General features: G+C 57.2%; 1 protein-coding gene across 5 annotated transcripts in view; it reads left to right on the plus strand.

Annotated features, from left to right (window-relative positions):
- The window catches only part of LOC309614884 (cytochrome P450 11B1, mitochondrial), a 44,873-nt gene extending 32,018 nt beyond the window's left edge, over positions 1-12,855 (plus strand). Inside the window, exons 2-10 of one of the 5 annotated variants that reach the window (XM_082363735.1) lie at positions 2,973-3,152; positions 3,492-3,647; positions 4,519-4,718; positions 4,806-5,009; positions 5,278-5,432; positions 6,979-7,145; positions 7,581-7,659; positions 7,754-7,951; positions 8,152-8,396. In XM_082363735.1, the coding sequence (XP_082219861.1) occupies positions 2,973-3,152; positions 3,492-3,647; positions 4,519-4,718; positions 4,806-5,009; positions 5,278-5,432; positions 6,979-7,145; positions 7,581-7,659; positions 7,754-7,951; positions 8,152-8,265 (1,453 nt within the window). In that variant the 3' untranslated portion in view covers positions 8,266-8,396. Of the gene's footprint in view, positions 1-2,436; positions 3,153-3,491; positions 3,648-4,518; positions 4,719-4,805; positions 5,010-5,277; positions 5,433-6,978; positions 7,146-7,580; positions 7,952-8,151 lie in introns of those variants that run through there. The other 4 variants (XM_082363737.1, XM_082363734.1, XM_082363738.1 and 1 more) reach the window with 4 other exon arrangements.
- Positions 12,856-20,389: the final 7,534 nt, after the last annotated feature.

A 20,389-nucleotide genomic window follows, 5' to 3' on the forward strand; every position in this document is an offset into this window, starting at 1 on the left:
ATTTTATGCATAATAGTTTGTACCTCTTGATCCCCTACCCCTATACTGTCCCTCCCTCCCTCCCCCTCCCCACTGGTAACTGCTAGCTGGTTCTCTATATCTGTGAGCCGGTTTCTTTTTTGCTACAGTCACGAGTTTTTATTTCTTAGATTCTGCGGATGCGTGATAACATACAGGATGTGTCTTACTCTGTCTGACTTACTACACTTAGCATAACGCCCTCCAAGTGCATCCATGTTGTTGCACATGGCAAAATTTCATTCTTTTTATGGCCGAGTAGCAAGTTCATTCGGGGTTTTCCGTAAGATGGCATGGAAAGTAGCTAACTAACTTTTTGGACACCCAGTATGTGCCACATTGTCCTTATCCATTCATCTGTGGATGGACACTTAGGTTGCTTCCATGTCGCGGCTATTGCAAACAGTGGTTCTAACATCGTTTTGCATTAGCGTGTTTAGTTTTTCGGGTATGTACCCAGGAGTGGAACCGCTGGGTCATTCTCCGTCTTTTTCTCTTGGACACAGACTGTTAGTAACCGCATGGACCTGGGAGCAGGCGTCCCGGGTCGCGGGGCCTGTGAAGTCCAGGCTTCAAGGAGAGGGCGGGCCCTTGCCTCCTCCAGGCGGTCCTGGCTGGCCTCACGCTGCAGTTGGCATTCCCGCCCCCAGGCGGCGGCCAGGAGGGCAGCCATCCCGGCCAGCGGGTCCTGGGGCTCTGCGTGGGCAGGCAGGTGGGGCAGGGGCTGGGTCGCTGCTGGAGCTCCGGTTGCCTCCGCCAGCACAGGGCAGAGGGAACGAGTCTGGGAACCTTCCTGGGGCTCAGGCTCCGTGCCTGGAGTGGAGATAGGCAGGACCGGGGATGAAGTGTGGAGAAGCCGGGACCCAGCACCCGGGGGAGGACGCAGGTTCTGCTTGGGAACGTCCTCCATATTCAGGGCCACCGTGCGCTGGCCTTGCCCGGTGACGCCTCTGACCCGCGTTCCTCTCCAGCCAACACCGGCGCGCCCTCACCAGGGTAGGAGAACGTCAGGGCGGCGCTTCCCTCTCAGGCCCCTGGGCCTTGTGGGGCTGGGCTGGGCCCTTGCCCACAGCTGTGCCTCCGGGGAGACCTCCCGGCTTGCTGGGCCTCAGCACAGGAGGAAGTCTGCAGGGAGGGGCTGCAGGCCCACGGGGCGGTGACACGGGGAGCAGGGCCCTGAGAAGCCTCTGGTGTCTTCATCAGTGAGGAGCCATTGCAAGAAGGCTCTCCTGGCACCTGCACCTTGGATTCAGGGCCGGGCGGTCTGGGAGGCACCAGGACTTCAGCGCAAGTACCGGAGCCTGTGGTGCCGGCGCCTCGGGGTGCAGCCGCCTCTGCAGTTCCTCGCGGCAGGGGGTCGGCTTTGGGCTGAGCTGTATCTCCAGCACCCTGCGGCAGAATGTGTAAGGACGGGGAAAGCTGGCACACGGCAAAGCCCCGACAGCCCCAAGGGCAGACCAGGAGAGGCCGGGAGGGGCCGCGGGGTGGAGGGCACACAGGCAGGAACGGGCAGCAGGAGGCTGGCCAGAGTGGCCTGGGCCGATGCGCCAGCACACCAAGGGCAGGCTGCGTCTTCTCGGCCCAAGGACGGCTCTTACACCATTTGGGGATGAGGCACGTCGTACATCTCAGCTTGACGAGGGGCCTTGGCGGTCCTGACTCATCAACCCAGCCGAATATTCCGCAAGGAAGCGTCAGGAGCGGGGAACGGATCAAAGTAGAAGGACCAGTAACCCTCAGGTCATCAGCCACCTGCTAAGCCCACACGTACCCTCCGTCCTGCCTCCAGAGCCTGCGCTGCGCTGGCCTCACCGTCCCACCCCCAAGTCAGGGTCAGGGCGCTGGGGCCCCTCTGGCACACCAGGCGGGACAGGGGACCTTGGGAGGTGACAGAAGCCCCGGGCGTCAGTCGCCTGTTGAGAAAATGGGAAGGGCGACGGCGCTACCCAGCTCAGGGGAACGCTGCCAGGCATGGGTGAGACGAGCCGGGGCCCCAAACCGTGGACCCCCTCCTAGGGTTGGCTCTTAGGCTTGGCTCTGGCTGCGTGCTTGCTGGCCAGGGTCCCTGGGAGAGGGCGGAGTCCATGACCACACCCCCGTCATCGACTCTGCCCACCCCGGGAGCACAGGTTCCAGCGGAAAGGAGGGTGTGGGCCCCGAGCACAGGCCCCGTGGGGGGAGGCAGGGACCTCTCACCCTCCTGCCTGAGGAGGGGCTTGCAGGCCACCCCCCCAGTGACCCCGTCTTCTAGGTGTTCTCTGCTCCTCAGCTGGACCAGCAAGGCCAGGCAGACAGGGCCTCAGCCACATTAGCGCCCTGGCAGTCCCAGTGCCCCCGCCTGTGGTGTCTTTGGATCCCCCTCTCTGCCCCCGTGAGACTGAAAGCCCCCCTTGGGAGACTCCGTTGCTGGCTCCTGCCTCCACTCCCTGGACCCAGCACAGGGCCCGGGGAAGAGTGGACAAAACACACGTGGCCTCAAGAAATTAGAGCAAAGCCCTCACCACTGCTTCCCACTCTGGTCCTTGTAGAAAAGGGCTGAAAATACCCAAGGTCCCCTTTCATCCCTTGCTAAGATAAGGCACCTATCCATCTTGCTTGTTTCCCTCACTGGAGGGGGAGGGAGGCCTCTCGCCCTCACCCCCACCCCATCGGGTCCCTGCTCCAGACCCTGCCCCTGCTCTCAACAGCCACCCCCCAGCAGGCCTGCGTCACTGCCAGACTAGGCGCCCGTCCATCTCTTTCCTCCCCCCGCTGGAGGCCTCCAGCCCTGACCACTGCCCCGGGTTTCCTGGTCTGGCCCAGGGACAGTTTCTCCTCTGACGTGATCCAGTCGGCTGGTCCAGCGAGCCAGGCGAGATAAAAGGATGGGGCTGAAGGGGGCGGGGGCGCAGCAGGATGGCGCTGTGGGCAAAGGCCAGAGTGTGGGTGGCAGGGCCCTGGCTGTCCCTGCACAGGGCACGCACACTGGGCACCAGAGCCACTCCGGCCCCCAAGGCGGTGCTGCCCTTCGAAGCCATGCCCCGGTGTCCTGGCCACCAGTGGATGCGGGTGCTGCAGATCTGGAGGGAGCAGGGCTCTGAGAACATACACCTGGACATGCATCAGACCTTCCAGGAGCTGGGGCCCATTTTCAGGTAAAGCTCTCCCTGCCCACCTCGGCGAGAACACCCTAACTTTCTGTCCCTACTGGCAGCTGAGTCCCTGCTGGGCGCCCCAGGAGTGGGGGGGCGGGGCAGGAAGGGGGCTCAGCGGGGCAGGTCTGTGCCTTTGATGCTGCAGACTGGGGCCTTCGTGAGCACGGAGCCCTGCGTGGCTCGCGGCTGGGAGCACAGAACGCAGACCCCCAGAGGAGGGGAGGCTTCAGTGAGGCGGCGGGAGGGACCGCCCGCTCCGGGCCAGCGGCGGACTGGCTCTGCAGATGGGGCCCCGGGGAGGACCCGGCACCACGGCAGGGCTGGGAGCTTGTCCCACAGGTACGACGTGGGAGGGAGACACATGGTGTTTGTGATGCTGCCCGAGGACGTGGAGCGGCTGCAGCAGGTGGAGAGCCCTCACCCCCGGCGGATGTTCCTGGAGCCCTGGCTGGCCTACCGACAGGATCGTGGGCTCACGTGCGGCGTGTTCTTGCTGTGAGGGCGAGTGGGGATGCGGACGGAGGGGGCGGGCAGCCTGGGCGCAGGGAAGAGGCGAGCCAGGGAAGACCCTGAAGCACGCCTGCCCGGGAACCATCTGGGTGGGTGGAGAGAGGGTGACCACTGGCTCCGGATGCAGATCGTGCCCATGCCCTGGGGGGGGGGGGTCGTGTGTGCCCTGGGGCCGCGGAGGGGAGCCCGGCCCCTTCCTGCAGGGCCAGAGGAAGAAGGGTGATGCCTGCCGTCAGGGAGCCCGGCACCTGCACAGGCCTCCGAGGGGCTTGCGTGTGGCTTGGACTTCTCCCCTGGTCCATCAGGGCCCCGTGGAGGCCCTGCAGGCAGCACCCCGTCGGCACCGGGCTCTGCGTGGACATTAGGAGAGACACGACTTGGTTCCTGCCACGGAGCAGCAGAGGCTCTGCAGGGAGGGGGCAGGTGGGGCTGGCACCGAGGCAGCATCGCAGGAGCCGGCAGGTGAAGGTCTCCAGGGGCCTCGCCCGCTCTGGGGTGTGACGAGAGCAAAGCTGGGCCAGGCCTGCCTGGGGGCTCAGCCCCCTTCCTCACAGCAAAAGCCTCAGCCCCAGAGAGGGCCCGGGTGGGAGACGGTGTGCCAGGCACGGGGCCTGCCAGTTTGCACAAACCCCCGCAGCAGGCTCAGGCAGAGGCGCCCGTCTCCCCTGGCGAAGCGCACGAGGCCGCCCTGAGGAAGAGGTGCCGCCGAGGCCCAGACGCGGGCAGCCTGCCCCCTAGGAACCAACAGGCGGCTCCCCGCCTCGCCCGCTTCCCTCTGGGTTAAGGAAGGTGGGGTACAGGGCCGCGGCCAGCTGCTGACGCTGGACGCCCTGATGCCCCGCTCCCTGCTCGACAGAAACGGGCCCCAGTGGCGTTTGGACCGGCTGCGGCTGAACCCAGACGTGCTGTCGCTGCAGGCTGTGCAGAAGTACGCGCCCCTGGTGGATCGGGCGGCCAGGGACTTCTCCCGGGCCCTGAAGGCGAGGGTGCTGCAGAACGCCCGGGGCAGTCTGACCCTGGACGTCAGGCCCAGCATCTTCCACTACGCCATCGAAGGTGTGGGCTCGCGACCGGGGCGGGCCGGGGGAGGTGGTCGTGGGGCCCTGGGCGGCCTCGGGCTCAGGAACCCCCTCCTCCCCGCAGCCAGCCACTTAGTCCTTTATGGAGAGCAGCTGGGCCTCTTTGCCCAGCACCCGAATCCTGACAGCCTGAACTTTATCCACGCTCTGGAGGCCATGTTCAAGTCCACCGTGCAGCTCATGTTCGTGCCCAGGAGGCTGTCTCGCTGGACGAGCAGCAGCATGTGGCAGGAGCACTTTGAGGCCTGGGACTACATCTTCCAGTACGGTGAGGGCGGCGGTCGCGAAGCGCTGCGACCAGGGGCCCCAGGGCCTCCTCCATGCACCACAGTCTGGGGAGAACGGAGGCCACAGGAGGGACCTGTGGCTTCTTCATGGTCCCCAAGAGAGTTGGCAGTGAGGCTGGACTGGGCCGATCTGAGAATGGGGGTAGGACATGGAGACCTGGGGGTATTGAGGGCTGAAGGGTAGGAGGATGACAAAAAAAGTGCTTCCCAGCACCAGACCCAGGGCCTCTGTCTCTGTGTGTCCCGCAGCCAACAGAGCCATCCGGAGAATATATCAGGAGCTGGCCCTCGGCCACCCGTGGCACTACAGCGGCATCGTGGCAGAGCTGCTGATGCGTGCGGACATGACCCTGGACACCATCAAGGCCAACTCTATCGACCTCACTGCTGGGAGCGTGGACACGGTCAGGCCAGCGCCCAGCCCTTCCCATGGAACAGGGAGCCCTCCTGCCTCCAGGCTGCCCCCTCCCATGGCAAACGTCTCCTCCGAGCCCCTCCCCAGTCTACGGCTCCAGCTTCCGAACTGAGAAGGGGGAGCACGGGAGCCAAGCCTCAAAGGCAGGGGTTTGTGGTTACTCTGGTGGGAAACCACGCTCCAGGCAGCGTGCAGAGTGGACGAGGCCCAGGGACATGCAGCAGAGACCCCGGGGGCCATCTAGGTCCTGCGGCAGGGGCGGGGGAGGCGCGGGGAAGGGCTGAGGCGCGGCTGGAGGCCCACACAGGGACCTTTCCCAGGGACAGAGTACCTTTGGCTCTCACTCAAGATCCTTTGGCAGTGACAGACTGATGGGAAGGACAGCAAGGGGCTCCAGTGTGTGGGCGGGAGAGCAGGTGTCTGGCAACACGGTACAGTGGGCAGGGTGGGCCCCGGGGCGTGAGTGCAGCCGAAGCTGCCTGCCTCTGGACCGCACCTGCGCCCGCCAGCATCTCTGAGGGCCTGCTCTGGGCCAGGCACCCAGGATCCTGAGCAGAGGCACAGACCCCTGGTGCAGACACTCCCTGAGCAGGGGCTGTGATGCAACCACAAGGTGAGAGCCCAGGGCAGGGCCTGTGCCTCAGGAGGTAGCTCTGGGAAGGCTTCCTGGAGAAGGAGACCTTTGCGCTGGATGTGGAAGGACCACACAGAAGTTAGGCCAAGAAGAGGAGGCTGGGAGGGCAGCAGGCCAGGGCCTGCAAGAGCGGACAGCGAGGAAGGGCTGTGAGGCTGAGTGGGGGGAACAGGGCAAGTGGGCAGAGGAGGGTAGGCGGGGTCAGGGCCCCTGTCAGGAGGGGCCTTGGGCACCAGGCCTGTATCCAAGGCCAGAGGAAGCCAGTGTAGGGAGTGTCTCGCTCAGACTTCTGCACCCTCTCGGGCCACAGGGCAGAGCACGGACTAAAGCTGAGGAGCAGCAGGGAGCCGTATCTGCATATCCGGAGATGCCAGGGCCGCACTGCCTTGGGGATGGCATTTAGGAGATATTGAGCCTCCCAGATCTCAGGCTGGGCTGGCGGACACCTCTCCCTGCACATGGAGATGATCCAGGAGGAGGAAACGGTTGGGGCCTGGGGTGGCTGGTTCATGTTAGGACCCCGTGTTCGGACCTGCCTGTGGCTGGCCAGGGAGGTGACCCACTGGCAGCAGATGGATCCGGGGCCCCTGAACCCTCCCCGCTGAATAGATGGCAAGAGTGAGCGCCTCCTGGGCCCAGAGGAGGGTGAGAGCCGGGCTCTGACGCGGCTGGAGGAGGCCTGGGTCTTCACGGAGGTTGGGGACACCTTCCCCGAGGGATTCAGGGGAAGTAGACAAGGTGGCTTTAGGATCTTGGGGTTCAGGTCTCTGGGCTTTGTCATCTCCGGGCACACAGGTCCCTGCCCCAGGGGACGGCGGCCATCTTTCTGGGAGGGGTGCCCTGGGGGTGGAGGGGCACGGCCTGTGCCCAGGTCTGAGCCCTGGCCCCGTGGCTCCTGCAGACGGCCTTCCCCTTGCTGATGACTCTCTTTGAACTGGCTCGGAACCCGGAAGTGCAGCAGGCCCTGCGCCAGGAGAGCCTGGGGGCCGAGGCCAGGGTCTCAGAAGATCCCCAGAGGGCAACCACGGAGCTGCCCCTGCTGCGGGCGGCCCTCAAGGAGACCTTGAGGTAGGCGTGGTAGACCTGGGCTACCCCCGCTGCCCTGGCCCCGCCGTCGGGACAGCCCGCTCGCCGGGGCTTGCAGGCGGACGCCGGGGCTGCTGATCGGCAGCTTGGCCCAAGGCCACGTCCCCCTGCACCTCCTCTTCCTCTCCCTAGAGGGATGGGGGTGCTGCTCCCTCTGGGATCCCACCTCAGTGTCCCGGGACCATCGTCGGTCGTGTCCTCATTGGCCCGGGGCTGCTCAGGCCGGGGCAGCTTTGGCTGACTCAGGAGATGCAAGGAAGCAGCCCCTCGGGATTTGGGCTTCCCGGTGCCAGGAGCGGCCTGTGAGGGCGCTGGGGGAGCTGCCCTCGGGCCGGGGGCGCCGGGCTAGGAAGGCTGCACAAGGGAAGCGAGGGCCCTGTCCCAGCTGAGGGCCCTGTCGGCCGCCCCTGTGCGCAGGCTGTACCCCGTGGGTGTCTTCTTGGAGCGACAGGTGAGCTCAGACTTGGTGCTGCAGAACTACCACGTCCCGGCCGGGGTGAGTGAGGCCGCAGGGCTCCTCTGTCAGACACCCCGCCCTCTGACCTTCACCCACAGGGCTTCTGACGCTGCCCCTCCCCACCTGTCTGCAGACGTTGGTGAAGGTGCTACTGTACTCCCTGGGTCGAAACCCCGCCATGTTCGCCAGGCCCGAGCGCTATCATCCCCAGCGCTGGCTGGACAGCCGGGCCTCTGGTACCAGGTTCCCACACCTGGCCTTTGGCTTTGGCGTGCGCCAGTGCCTGGGGCGGCGCCTGGCAGAGGCGGAGATGCTGCTTCTGCTGCACCACGTGAGTGCGCCTGGGCGGGGCCTGGGCGGGGCCTGGATGGGGCCTGGGCGGGGCCTGGATGGGGCCTGGGTGGGGCCTGGGTGGGGCCTGGGCGGGCAGCCTGGTCGGGAACCTCAGGCTTCTGCTCCTGGGGCACCCACCCTCCGGGACCTGGAAGGCAGGGGAGGCCGGGCCAGGCAGAACCCGCGCCTCTGTCCTAGGTGCTGAAAAACTTCCTGGTGGAGACGCTGGTGCAAGAGGACGTAAAGATGATCTACCGCTTCGTATTGATGCCCTCTACCCTCCCCCTCCTCACCTTCAGGGCCATCAGCTAGTCACGTCGCCACTCGGTCGGGCTAGTCACACCACACGCTCCCTCTGCCTCAGCCCAGGCCACCCCTCTTTTCTCCCATGGGCCCTGCTTCCTGAGCCACACCACCGTCCAGGCCGCACGTTGCACAAATGCAACAGCCCAGCCCTCCGAGGGTCAGGGCTTGCCAGCCTGTGCAGCGAGGCCTGGGCAGAGCTGGGGATGAAACTTGGTCTCAGGTCCTGGTCATGTGCCCGGTCCCACCAGGGCCCTGTCCTGCAGGGGGCACCATCTGAGGGTCTTGGAGCCCCTGTCGCCCCAGCACTAGCTCCAGGCTCCCCGTGAGTCCATCCAAGCAAAGGGGCCTCAGACGCCGCCCTCTGCCTCCCTGTCCAGTCTCTATGCCCTCTGTGCTAAACTCTGCCCCCCTGCAGGAGCTGACAACTTGGGCGTCCCCTGCCCTGCTCGTTGCCATTTCAAATGCCGCCCTTTTGTCTGCAGTGCTCTGGCGTGGACTCGCCCTTCAAGCTGGGTTGTTAGTTGTCCATCTACCTGTTCCACTCAGGCCGCGTGGGCTCCTCCTGGCAGAGCCGGTCCTCTGGGACTGTGGCCGAAGTGCCCAGCCAAGGGCCTGCATAGGCAGGTCAGCAGTCATGTTTACTAGAAGAGTAGCTACCAAAGAGCCAACTTGGACATCTGGGTCAATGGTACACATCTGACAGCAGGAGGGATGTTGACCGCCTCTGGCAGGAGCTCGGGGGCCGCAGAGAAGCCTCTAGAGGAGGTCGTGGGGCCATCTCGTGCTCCCTTTAGCGGAGCCGGTCTGGATGGCCCCGCGGCCCTCGTGCAGTGCCCCATGCCCCAGAGCAGAGCGGCCACCCTGACCTCATGGGTGGAAGAGGCTTTGAACAACTGAGAACCAGCTGGGGTCCCCTAGTTGGCAGGAGCATGTCTGTCCCATGCCACCTGGGGTCAGGTGACACCCCCAGGTAGAAAGGGGGCCCAGAGGCAAGAGGGGGTGGTGGGGCCTCTCCACTCTCCCTCCCTCCCCACTCCCACCTCGTCTGGTGAGAAGCAGGTACTCAGTCATGGCGAGGCAGTAGGGCAGGAGGAGTTGTGTTTCTGGCTGTGCCGGCCTTGCTGGCACTGAGCCACCTCGATGGCATCTGTTCGGTGCAAAGATCCCTGGAGGAGAACAAGAGCTTGCACACCCCTGGCCACTCCGCTCCACCCGCAGCGGAAGAGGCCTGCTGCCACCAGTGTGGTCTTCGCTTGCCCCAGTCCGGCACTGTGGAGGGAGACTTGGAGAATCACGGAGAAGAGAGGAGTTTCCAGACTCTGTGGTCACACAGGCACAAGCTGGAGCCCTGGCTTAGCACGTGGGCCCAGCCCTCAATCCCTCTGAGCCACAAGCTCTTCCTCTGGGGATATAACTACGATTTCACCAGGCCTCAAGGCCACGCAGGGAGACTGGTGCTCGGGAAGTGCCCAGCTTTCTGGCTCGACCGGCACTGAATAAATGGGGATTTCTTCTCCCACTGCTCAGAAGTTGTCTCCTTGTTTGTGGCCCTGCTCTGTGGAGAGTGGAGGGTGTGTGATGGCAGGAATGGAATGAAAACCTCGTTACCCTGGGGTGAAGGTGTGTCATTCTGTGAAGCTTGGCACGTGTGTTTGCTTGATCTTCACAGCAGCCCTAAGAGGCACCCACTGTGCTCATCCCCATTTTGCAGGCGAGGAAGCTGAGTTCATTCACCTGCTAGAGTCTCACAGCGCATCCTTGGCAGGGGTACCACCGAAGCCAGGATGCCAATCCCATCTCTAAGGCCCTCAGTGCATCTCCTTCCCGTTGAAGGACCTTGGCTTGGGAGTGATCGTGCACATCTTGGAGACAACCTCCAATTTAAAGCATCTCTGGATGCTTTCAAGATCGTCTCTTGGTTTTCCGTGTTTCTCCAGTTTTCCCGTATCAAGCCTATGTAGGAGTCTCTTTTTCTTTATCCTGCTTGGAATTTCCCATGCCTTTCCAGTGTGAGTGTCCATCTGGCTCTTTGTAAAAGTCTTCCAGGTTATCTCAACAGTCTACTGTGTAATCGACATAATTCTTATGCCTCTTCACATCTTTCAAGGTAGAAATAGTATTGCCTTTAAGAAGCCCGATGCCAAGACCTGGAACATCTTCCATGGTCCGTGTGCCGCTGGGGCCTGGTTTGAGGCTGTGTCCTCCAGTCGCCCAAGGGTTATCGCTTTCCCAGGGCCACTGTTTGTATTAATTACGCAGCCTGGGGTTTCCTCTGAGGCATGAGTAACATAAATCCTAAACCAGCGTGGGGGCCTTTTCTCAGTTCTCGGGGGGAGCACGTACCGTCCTCCATCCCAGCCTTAGGAAGCTAGGCTTCTTCCTCGCCTCCCCATAGTGCTGGACGGCAGGTTTCCAGGCTGCATTTTCAGTGTTGTTGTAGTGTTTTAAAAGTCTTGCCTTTCCGTGGGGTTCTGATCACAGTTTCTAATCTTACTTGTGTCCTACGCCTCTCGTCCTTTCCCCCCTCTAACTGGGGCCACCAGATCACTAGACTTGGTGACTTGTGCCCAGCCCTCCCCTGCTGGCTGCTGTACTGGTTTCTGTGCTCCCTCCTCCCTGGCCCAGGTCCCTCCTTGTTTCAGGATCCTGAAGAGGTCCTGTCCTTTCTGCCAGCCCAGAAATGCACTCTTGACATGTTTTTGATTCTGTAGAGCTGCTGGAGTGGGAGGATTTTCAGAGTATCAGCTCCATTCCTTTGCTCGAACCTGAAGACCTTCAGTGGCACATTTAAATAGGCAGTCGGTGTCTGGAGGCTCTCCGTCTGCGGCTGCCCCGGGGGAGGACCGGGCATCCCCATAATTGTCAATTCAAATCTCTGCAAAATGTTTTTCAGCTTCCTTGTGGAACGAGTTGCCTGCCTTGCAGGAGAGGTCCTAGAATTACTGGTTGGTGGTTGTATGTGCTTGGTAGAATGTGGGACAATGGTACGATTGCTAGCCAAAGTTTAAAATGGCTGTACCCCATTTCATTCACCACTTAACACATACTTACTGGGACCTTCTACGTGTCAGGCACTGTGCTATATGGTAGTGAGAAAGACAAGACCTCAGTGGGATTATATCCTATGAGTCTAAACTATAGAAATGGATATTTATTTCAATAATTTTCATAATGTCAAAAATGGACACAATGTAATTTTCTTTCAGTAAAAGGATGGCTAACTTTCGGTGTGTCTGTTCATTAGAAGCCTAACCAGCAGTGAAATGAAAAAGTGAGGTCCATGTGCAAGCATTTGTATAGGACGGTGTTCACCAGGTGTTAACGAAAAAGGCGAGTCCCAGAGTTACACCAGGATGCGGATGGGCTCACACATTCTTGCAGATACACCCACAGCCCCAGACAGACACACAACCACAGTATAAACCTATATTCTACTGTGTTTTAAGCAGCACATTAACAGTGAGGAGAACTATCAGAAAACCTCTGGAAATCAAAGACAAGTGTCCAGTAGATTTGTCACGACAACACCGTTAGATGTCAGAAAACATCAGAACAATACACTCGCGGGTATAGGGAAAATGGCCATCCACAGTGGATTTAAATCCGCTCAATGTCCATTCAGGAATACTGGCTAAGGGAAACATTTTCAAAGAAAAGACGAGTGACAAAAGCAGTTCGCTAGTCACACCTTCACCAAAAGAGCTACCCGGAATTTGCTTCAACGGAAGGAACGCGGACCCTAGAGAGAAGATGCGGGATTTAAAGTGGGAGTGTGAGCCCAGCAGCTGACAACGCACGGCTACATTCGATTAATCCCTGACTGTGGAGAGGTCCAAGGGCACAGATCTTGTGGGCGCGGGTGTATGCGCCCCCCAGGACTTAGCACTGAAGTACTTAGAGCATTCCAGAGTCGCTTCCCTGCTGTGATGTGCGCTCTTCCTCAGCTTTCAGAACCAGCCCCTCTGAACCCTCAGCATGTGCCGAGGCCCTTTATCTCCAGCACCGGACGCTCCTGGACAGGGCCAGGCGCCCTCAGCCTCGGGCTTCCCTGCTGGGGAGACTCAGGAGCCTGAGTGGCCGTTTTAGCGACAGCTGTGTGAGCTTGGAAAAGCCGTGGAACTCCTTCTAATCCTCCAGATCACTCCTAAATCTGCAAGGACGCTACAGGAATAATGACGGCATAGTCACACTAGTATGGCTTTAACGTATCAGCCACTAGCAATCTGGAGCACTTATGTGTTACCGGATCCACATTTTGTATCCGTCCCATCCAGACGCGGCTGTGAGTGAGGATCTGTCACTGTCCCATCTCGTCCATCAGAAAATGGGGCCCAGAGAACAAGGGTCTTTGTCCGAGGGTTCAGGGCTAATCCACGGGTCAGTGGGGATGGGAACCCTCATCCCTGTGACTGCAGGGCCTGAGCTCCGCCCGGGCTCGCCCAAAACGCCAGGCAGGGGAGAGGACTCCTGCCAGGGGAGGGAGGGTCAGAGGTCAGGGGGCGTGAGGAGGAACAGCCCTGGGGAAGCTGACCCCAGCTAGACAGGCTGAAGGATTCCAGGCCCCAGCTGGGACGGACTCTGGAGTTCGGTGGCGAAGGGGCCGAGCGGCCAGCATTCCGCCAGGGCCTCAGTAGCTGAAGTAACAAGCATCCAGGCACCCCAGGCCCCCAGCAAACGGGCTGCTGCCAACAGGACTAACACCCCCCCCACCAAAGGCTGCCCCCGGCTAGCACCCACCCACGCGAGGAGAGCCCCGCACGCACGCCCCGCACGACACTCAGGGCGCCGTGCTGTGGTCATGCCCGGCGACCACCGGTAACAGAGTCTCGGGTGACAGAGACAGTCACCGCCCGCAGCGCCTCCATCCAGGCACCTGCGCCTGTGGCTCCTCGCGACGCGTGGGGCCTCCCGATGGTCCCTGTCACGGGTCTGGTGCTCCTCCTTCCAACACCCGCTGCACAGCCATCGCCTCCAATCCTCAGGCCCTCCTTCCCGTGAGGTCTGCGGGAGCAGCCAGGGCCGAAGCCCAGAGCTGCCTGGAAAGAGGGCGCCCGCACCCCGCAGGACGCCGGGGGGCACGCCTCGCGTGACACAGGTGCCTGGGAGCCTGACCAAACCCCTCGCGGCGGACGTCGTCGGGTCGAAGCCACAGAGGTGGGCAGCCACTGACCTGGTCTCTGCTGAGGTGAGGCGCCTGGCAGGGCCTTGCCTAGTCACCAGAGAAGATTCCAGAGGGAGTAAGGCTGATTCTTGTGGCAGGAGGGAAAGGCACTCATGAATCAGCCGCCATCCGAGAGCCGCTCCGAGGGGGAGCAGTGAACCCCAATCACAGGAAGCCAGATGAGCACAAGGGGCCCTGGGGTTCCGGAACGGTCCAGACAGGGCACTGGCCTCAGTCCAGAAGAAGAACAGGGTGTCCTCACAGTCCCCCAGGAAGTGACCCCCATCTGGGGAGGCAAGAAGGGCCTGTCCACACGGGGGCAGTGGTCAGGGTGTGGCAGCAGAGGTGACACAGACACCCTCTGGGGACCTCACCGTGTGGCCACCGCTCTGTCCGCATTGGGGTAGGTTTCAACCAGGGTGACCAGCCTCTGTTCTAGAGACCGGAGCCCTGGCGCCCACCTACCTCTGATATGGAACTCAGAATCCAGTGCAGCAAAGAGATGAAAAGTACTAAGTAAGAAATGTCCCTCTCACCCCACCCAGGCATTTGATGGGAGTGCCTTCCCGAGCTGGAGAACAGTTTCTTGCCCACTTACTGGTAAACACATGGCACGTGCTCTGTGCCAGAAACAGCTCTGAGCGCTTTGCAAACACTGACTTGTCTGGTCCCCTTCACAGGCACCACGATTCTCTCCACTTTATGGGAGGCGGCTGGGGCACAGAGTCAAAGGCTCACCACGGCCGCACAGGCAGGGATCCAGGAAGCTGTCACCCGAGGAGGGAGCCCTGGGTCATGGCCTTAGCCACTAGAGAAACTACTCATCCTCTGCCCCAGACCAGGCCTGGTGGGGCTGGGCCAGCAAAGTGGAGGGCGTGCCAGGCAGGACGATGAGTGGGCAGACACAGAGTGGATGTGAAAGCCACCGTTGCAGGGGAGCTCCACTGCAAGGACGTCCCCCAGTTAGCTGACACCCTGGGGATGGAGAAGGACCCAGAGCCCCTCGCCTGGCGTTTTGCATGTCCCCTGCATTCTCCAGGGCCCGCTCAGGCTCACCCCCCTCCCCACCTCCTTCAAGAATCCTCATCAAATGACCAGCAAACCAAATTCAGCAACATATAGAAAGAAGTAGACATTCTGAACCAGGGGGATTCATCCCAGGAATAAAAGGTTGGTTTCATATCCAAAGGTCAATTAATTGTAAGAGGACAATAGTCCCATCAGTAGAATAGAAAAGAAAATTCACGTTCTCCCCAACTCAAGAGACACAGAAAGAGCATTTAACGCAATTCAACACCTTCATCGTGGTAAGAAATCCGGAACAAACTAGGAGTAGATAAAGGGCACCTATGGAAAACCCACAGCTAACATCATGCTTCACAGTGAAAAACTGGCTGCTTTCCTCCTAAGACCAGGAATAAGGATGTCTGCTCTCACCACTCCTACTCAACGTGGTCCTGGAGGTTCTAGCCAGAGCAGTTAGGCAGTAAGCAGAAGTCATCCAGATTGCAGAGGACGAAGGAAACCTATCTCGATTCACAGATCATATGATCTTGTATATAGACTATCCTAAGGAAATCATCTTAAAACTATTATATCTAATAAAGTAGTTCAGCAATACTTCAAGATACACGTGCATGATACAAAAATCTATCATATCTCTCTTCATTTGTAAGGGCGAATCTGAAAATAAAATTAAGAAACCCATTCCATTTGCAGGAACGTGAAACACCTAGGAATGAGTTCAGCAAAAGATGTTCAAACTCTATACTTGGAAAACTACAAAGCACCGTCAAAGAAATGAAAGAAGATCTGTAGAGTTGGAAAGCATCCTGCATCCATGGGTCAGAAGCTGGTATATTGCTATGATGACAATACTCCTCATATTGGTCTCCAGATGTGATGCAACCCCTATGAAAATTCCAGCTGACTTTGTAGAAAGTGCCGAGCTGATTCTAAAATTCACATGGAATGCAAGGAATCTATGTAGCCAATGTAATCTTTAAAAAGAAGGACAAGGTAGGACTCAAGCTTCCCGATTTCTAACCTTACTACAAAGCCACAATCATCAAGACAGGGTGGTACTGGCACAAGGACAGACAGACAGACCAATGGAGGAGAACTGAGTGTTCAAAAATGAAGTGATACATCTGTGGTCACTTGATTTTTTACAAAGGTGCCAAGATTATCCACTGGGGAGCATATATTTTCAAGGAATGATGTTGGGACAACTTTATAGCCACGTGGGAGAAAATGAAATTGGACCTTTACCTCACTCAGACCTTACACAAAAACTAACTCAAGGGCTTCCCTGGTGGCGCAGTGGTTGAGAATCTGCCTGCTAATGCAGGGGACACGAGTTCGAGCCCTGGCCTGGGAAGATCCCACATGCCGTGGAGCAACTAGGCCCGTGAGCCACAACTACTGAGCCTGCGCGTCTGGAGCCTGTGCTCCGCAACAAAGAGAGGCCGCGATAGTGAGAAGCCCGTGCACCGCGATGAAGAGTGGACCCCGCTCGCCACAACTAGAGAAAGCCCTCGCGCAGAAACGAAGACCCAACACAGCCAAAAATAAATAAATAAATAAATTTAAAAAAAAAATTAAAAAAAAAAAACAAAACTAACTCAAATGCACAAAAGACCTAATCATACGAGCTAACACTGTAAAAATCTTAGAAGAAAACATAAAGGTAATTCTTCATGATCCTGGTTTTGGCAAAATATTCTTAAATATGACAGCAAGGGCACGAGCGCCAAAAGAAAAGCTAGATAATTTGGACTTCATCAAAGTTAAAAATGTTTGGTCTTCAAAGGACACTTCCAAGAGAGTGAAAAGACAAGCCACAAAATGGGAGAAAGTATTTCCAAATCATATGTCTGATAAGATACTTGTTTTCTGAGTGTATAAAGAACACTCAAAACTCTGTCATAAAAGGACAATCCACGGGACTTCCCTGGTGGTCCAGTGGTTAAGACTCTGCGCTTCCACAGCAGGGGGCGAGGGTTCGATCCCCGGTCAGGGAGCTAAGATCCCACATGCTGCTCAGGGGAAAAAAAAAAAAAAAGACAACCCAATTTAAAGTTGGGCAAATCAGTTGAATGGACATTTCTACAAGGAAGATGCACTCACAAATGACCCACACACACATGAAAAGGTGCTCAACCTCATGAGCCGTCAGGGAAACGCAAATGAAACCACAGAGGGGTGCTACCGCATACCCACTGGGATGGCTAGAATCAAAAAATCAGAAAATAACAAGTGCTGGTGAGGATGTGGAGAAACCAGAACCCTCATGCACTGCTGGTGGGGACATAAAATGGTGCAGCCACTGTGGGAATAGCCTGATAGTTCTTCCAATGGTTAGAGAGTGATCGCAGGACCCAACAACTCCACTACTAGGCATACACCCAAGAGAATTAAAAACCTATGTCCACATAAAAGATGTTCACATGTATGCTGGTAGCAGCATTGTCCATAATGACCAAAGGTGGAAACAAGCCAAATGTCTTTCAGTTGATAAACGGATAAACAAAATGAGGCACAACCACACAATGGAATATTATTTAGCCAGGAAAAGGAAGTACTGAAACACACCACAACATGGATGAACCTTGAAAGCTCTAAGGCAAGTTAAAGAAGCCAATCACAATCGACTCTGGGTTATATGATTCCATTCACAGAGAATGTCCAGAACAGGGAAGTCTATAGGGACAGAAAGTACATTTGTGGTTGCCTAGTGATGGGAGGTTGAGCCTGGGCAGTGTAAAGGGATAATCACGAATAGGTATGGGATTTCTTTTCAAAGTGAGGTAAATATTCTAAAATGGGCTATGGTGATGGTTGACATAGCTATGAATATACTAACAATTATTGAATTCTATACATTACATGAGTGAATGGCATGCTATGTGAATTATATCTCAGTAAAGCTATCTAAACAAACAAACAAACAAGGTAACAACACATGCTACAACAGGGATGAACCTTCAAATATTATGCCCAGTGCAAGAACCCAGACACAAAAGGCCATATATTGTATGATACCTTTTGTGTGGAATATCCAGAGTGATGGGTGATTTCACGTGTCAGCTTAGCTAAGCTATGGTGTTCAGTTCACTGGCCAAACCCCAATCTCGATGTTGCTCTGAATATATTTTTTAATGCGATTAGCTCTTTCATCAGGAGACTTTGAGTACAGCAGATTATCCCCCATAATGTGGGTGGGCCTCATCCAATCCGTGGAAGGCCTTAAGAGCAAAGACCCAGGTTCCCAAGTAGAAGAAATTCTCCTTGAAAGACTACAGCACAGACACCCTGCCTGAGTTTCTTGCCCACAGCCTTGCGGAATTCAGACTCAAGGCTGCAACATAGTTCTTAGCTGAATTTCTAACGTGGCAGCCTGCCCTACAGATTTTAGACCTGCCAGCACCTACAAGTGTGTGAACCAATTCCTGAAAATAGTTGTCTCCTTCCAATGCCTTCTCTTTCTCTGTCCGCTGATCCCTCCCTCCGTCCCCTCCTCTCTCACGACGTCGATTTATGTCTCCTGCGGGTTCTGTTTCTCTGGAGAACCCTGCTGGAGAGACCCAGCACAGGCAAATCCACAGAGACCGAAGGCAGATCAGTGGTTGCCAAGGCCTGTGGAGACGGGCAGGAGCTGCTTGCTTGACGTGGGGCTTCTTTGGGTGTGAAATATTCTGGCATTACACAGTGGTGATGGTTACACGACACTGGGAAGGTGCTAAAAGACCCTGAAGTACACACTTTTAAAATGATGAATTTGATGTTCTGTGAATTTTATCTCAGTCACTTCAATTCAGGTATTGAGTTAAAGGAGAAGGAGGAGGAGGAGAGCAACGACGGTCTGATTTTCTGTTCCGTCCACACCTTCTCCCAATACTGGCCATGGGGGCATGGAGAGTGACAGCAGCACCCCGGACCTCTCTCCCTGCCATTTCAAGGCGGTCACCAGCTGGCCTTCAGGCCCCTCGCCCTTCTCAGATGCCAGCATCTGGGGAAACGATCCGTCCCTTGTAGGCAGCCTGGTGCCACCTTGAGAGGCGGCTCCAGTCGCGCGGGGCATGTCTGACTGAGCCACACAGAGCGCTGGACACAGTCTCTATGGCAGGCCCCGACAGCCCACATACCACCGCATCTCCAGGCACCCTGTCTGCTTCCGTCGCCCCCACCTGAAAACTGGGAGGATGCAGGCTCAGGTGCCTCGGGTGCCCGGGGTCTGAGCAGACCTGGCGCCACTCTCTCAGGGGGCACATAGACTCTGCCCTGTGACTGTTTTGCTTTTATTAAAATGCCCCATCTCTGCTCCCTAAAGTGGCAAGATATTTTTGTCTATGTGTGAGATGATGCCTAATGAGGGAAAAAGGGATCAAATGCTAAAACCACAAAGAAGTCTCTGAGTCCACAGTACCCAAACAATAATGCTGTTTATTTCTCACTTGAAACAAGCCCTCAATGGGTAACTCGCCAAGGTGGGACCCTGGGGGGTCCGTGTCTCTGGCTCACAAGAAAGCAAAGGACCACCAACTCGTTCTGCGAAACAGGGAGACGATCGGTCCCTCCACAGGGGCTTCTCACGCCAGTGTTTTGCTGACTAGGACGGAGACAAAGCTCAGGAACAAGGTTGACCCCCCCGCCCTCGGTCGCACAGTTCCTTCCAGTTCCTCCTCAACTGTTTACCGTGTATGAGGTCCTTCTCAATGTCGGTAGGTTCTCCTTCATTTCAAAATATACCGTTACAGCAACGAGTCCAAAAGAAACTGTTAGTTCTTAACTGTCTGGGGGTTTCAGGGGTCTGTAGGGCTGCATACACAAACGTGCAGTTGTATGCACAGCTCTTGTAAACATATAGCTCATGAACTCTGGGACCTAAAAAGAAGTAGACATGAAAATCTTAGATTTCATGATTTCTACTTGCAAATATCAAAGCACGTTTATCTTAAAGCACGCTCCATCCCCAAATGTTGTCACACTGCCTAAAATTCTTGACTAAGCAAGAATATTCAAGCCCACTAGAGGTTTTGGTTATTCCATGAAGAACTTCCCCTGGAGATGTCTTTCAACCTACACTGCCACCTCATCTAGGCATCTGGCCTCCCTAAGTAGTTTTATGGTCCCTTGGCCCGTAGCTATACCAATGAGTCGTCCTGTTCGTTGTTTGTCATAAGGATTCCAGGGACCCAGAAATAAAATGGAGACCTGGACACATGTTTTGTTTGGATCCCAAAGATCACACAGACCCTCAAGCAGAGAGCCCCTATACTAGGGCCTTCAGCTGATTTTCTGCAGTTGGCATGGCCCCTCTAGATGAGCTCCTGCTGAGCCCCTCTGCCTCCTGTTCCCAGCTCCTGGCCCAACATAGAAACGCTGATGCCCCAGGGCAGACCTGACGCACCATCCCAGGCAGAGCCCCACGAACACTGTGATGACCTTCGCTGGAGGGCTCACCAATGGCCTGGACCAACCAATGCTACCTGATCAGGGCTCCCCCTGAGACCTGCCTCGTGAATCCCTGCGTTAAATTCCACAGGCCCCATTCACCTGTTCTGTTCCCCTTGTGTCTCACAGCCTTTGCACAAATACTTCCTTTCCTCCTGGAACTAGCCAGGATGGAGGTACCCACTCGTGCATCTGATGTCACCTCTTCAAACACATCAGAAGGAACCAACGACTACACTCCAGTCACTTGCTTTTTACACTCCAGTCACTTGCTTTTCTTTATGTTCCATATGTGATAAAGAGCTCATTAAAGTACAACATTCAAAAGAAAAGTGCATAATCGTAGGCCAACATCTTAATGGATTTTCACCAAGTGCATATCACCATGTGACAGCACCCAGCTCAAGAAACAGAAGTGGGTGGAAAGCCCCGAATTCCTCCCACCGTTCCTCCATTCAGGCACTAGAAGCGCCAAGGCCAAAGATAAGAAGGAAGTGTCTGCATTTCTGAGCC

Source organism: Balaenoptera borealis, assembly GCF_965194805.1.
Source record: "Balaenoptera borealis genome assembly, chromosome: 17".
NCBI classification, from domain to species: domain Eukaryota; kingdom Metazoa; phylum Chordata; class Mammalia; order Artiodactyla; family Balaenopteridae; genus Balaenoptera; species Balaenoptera borealis.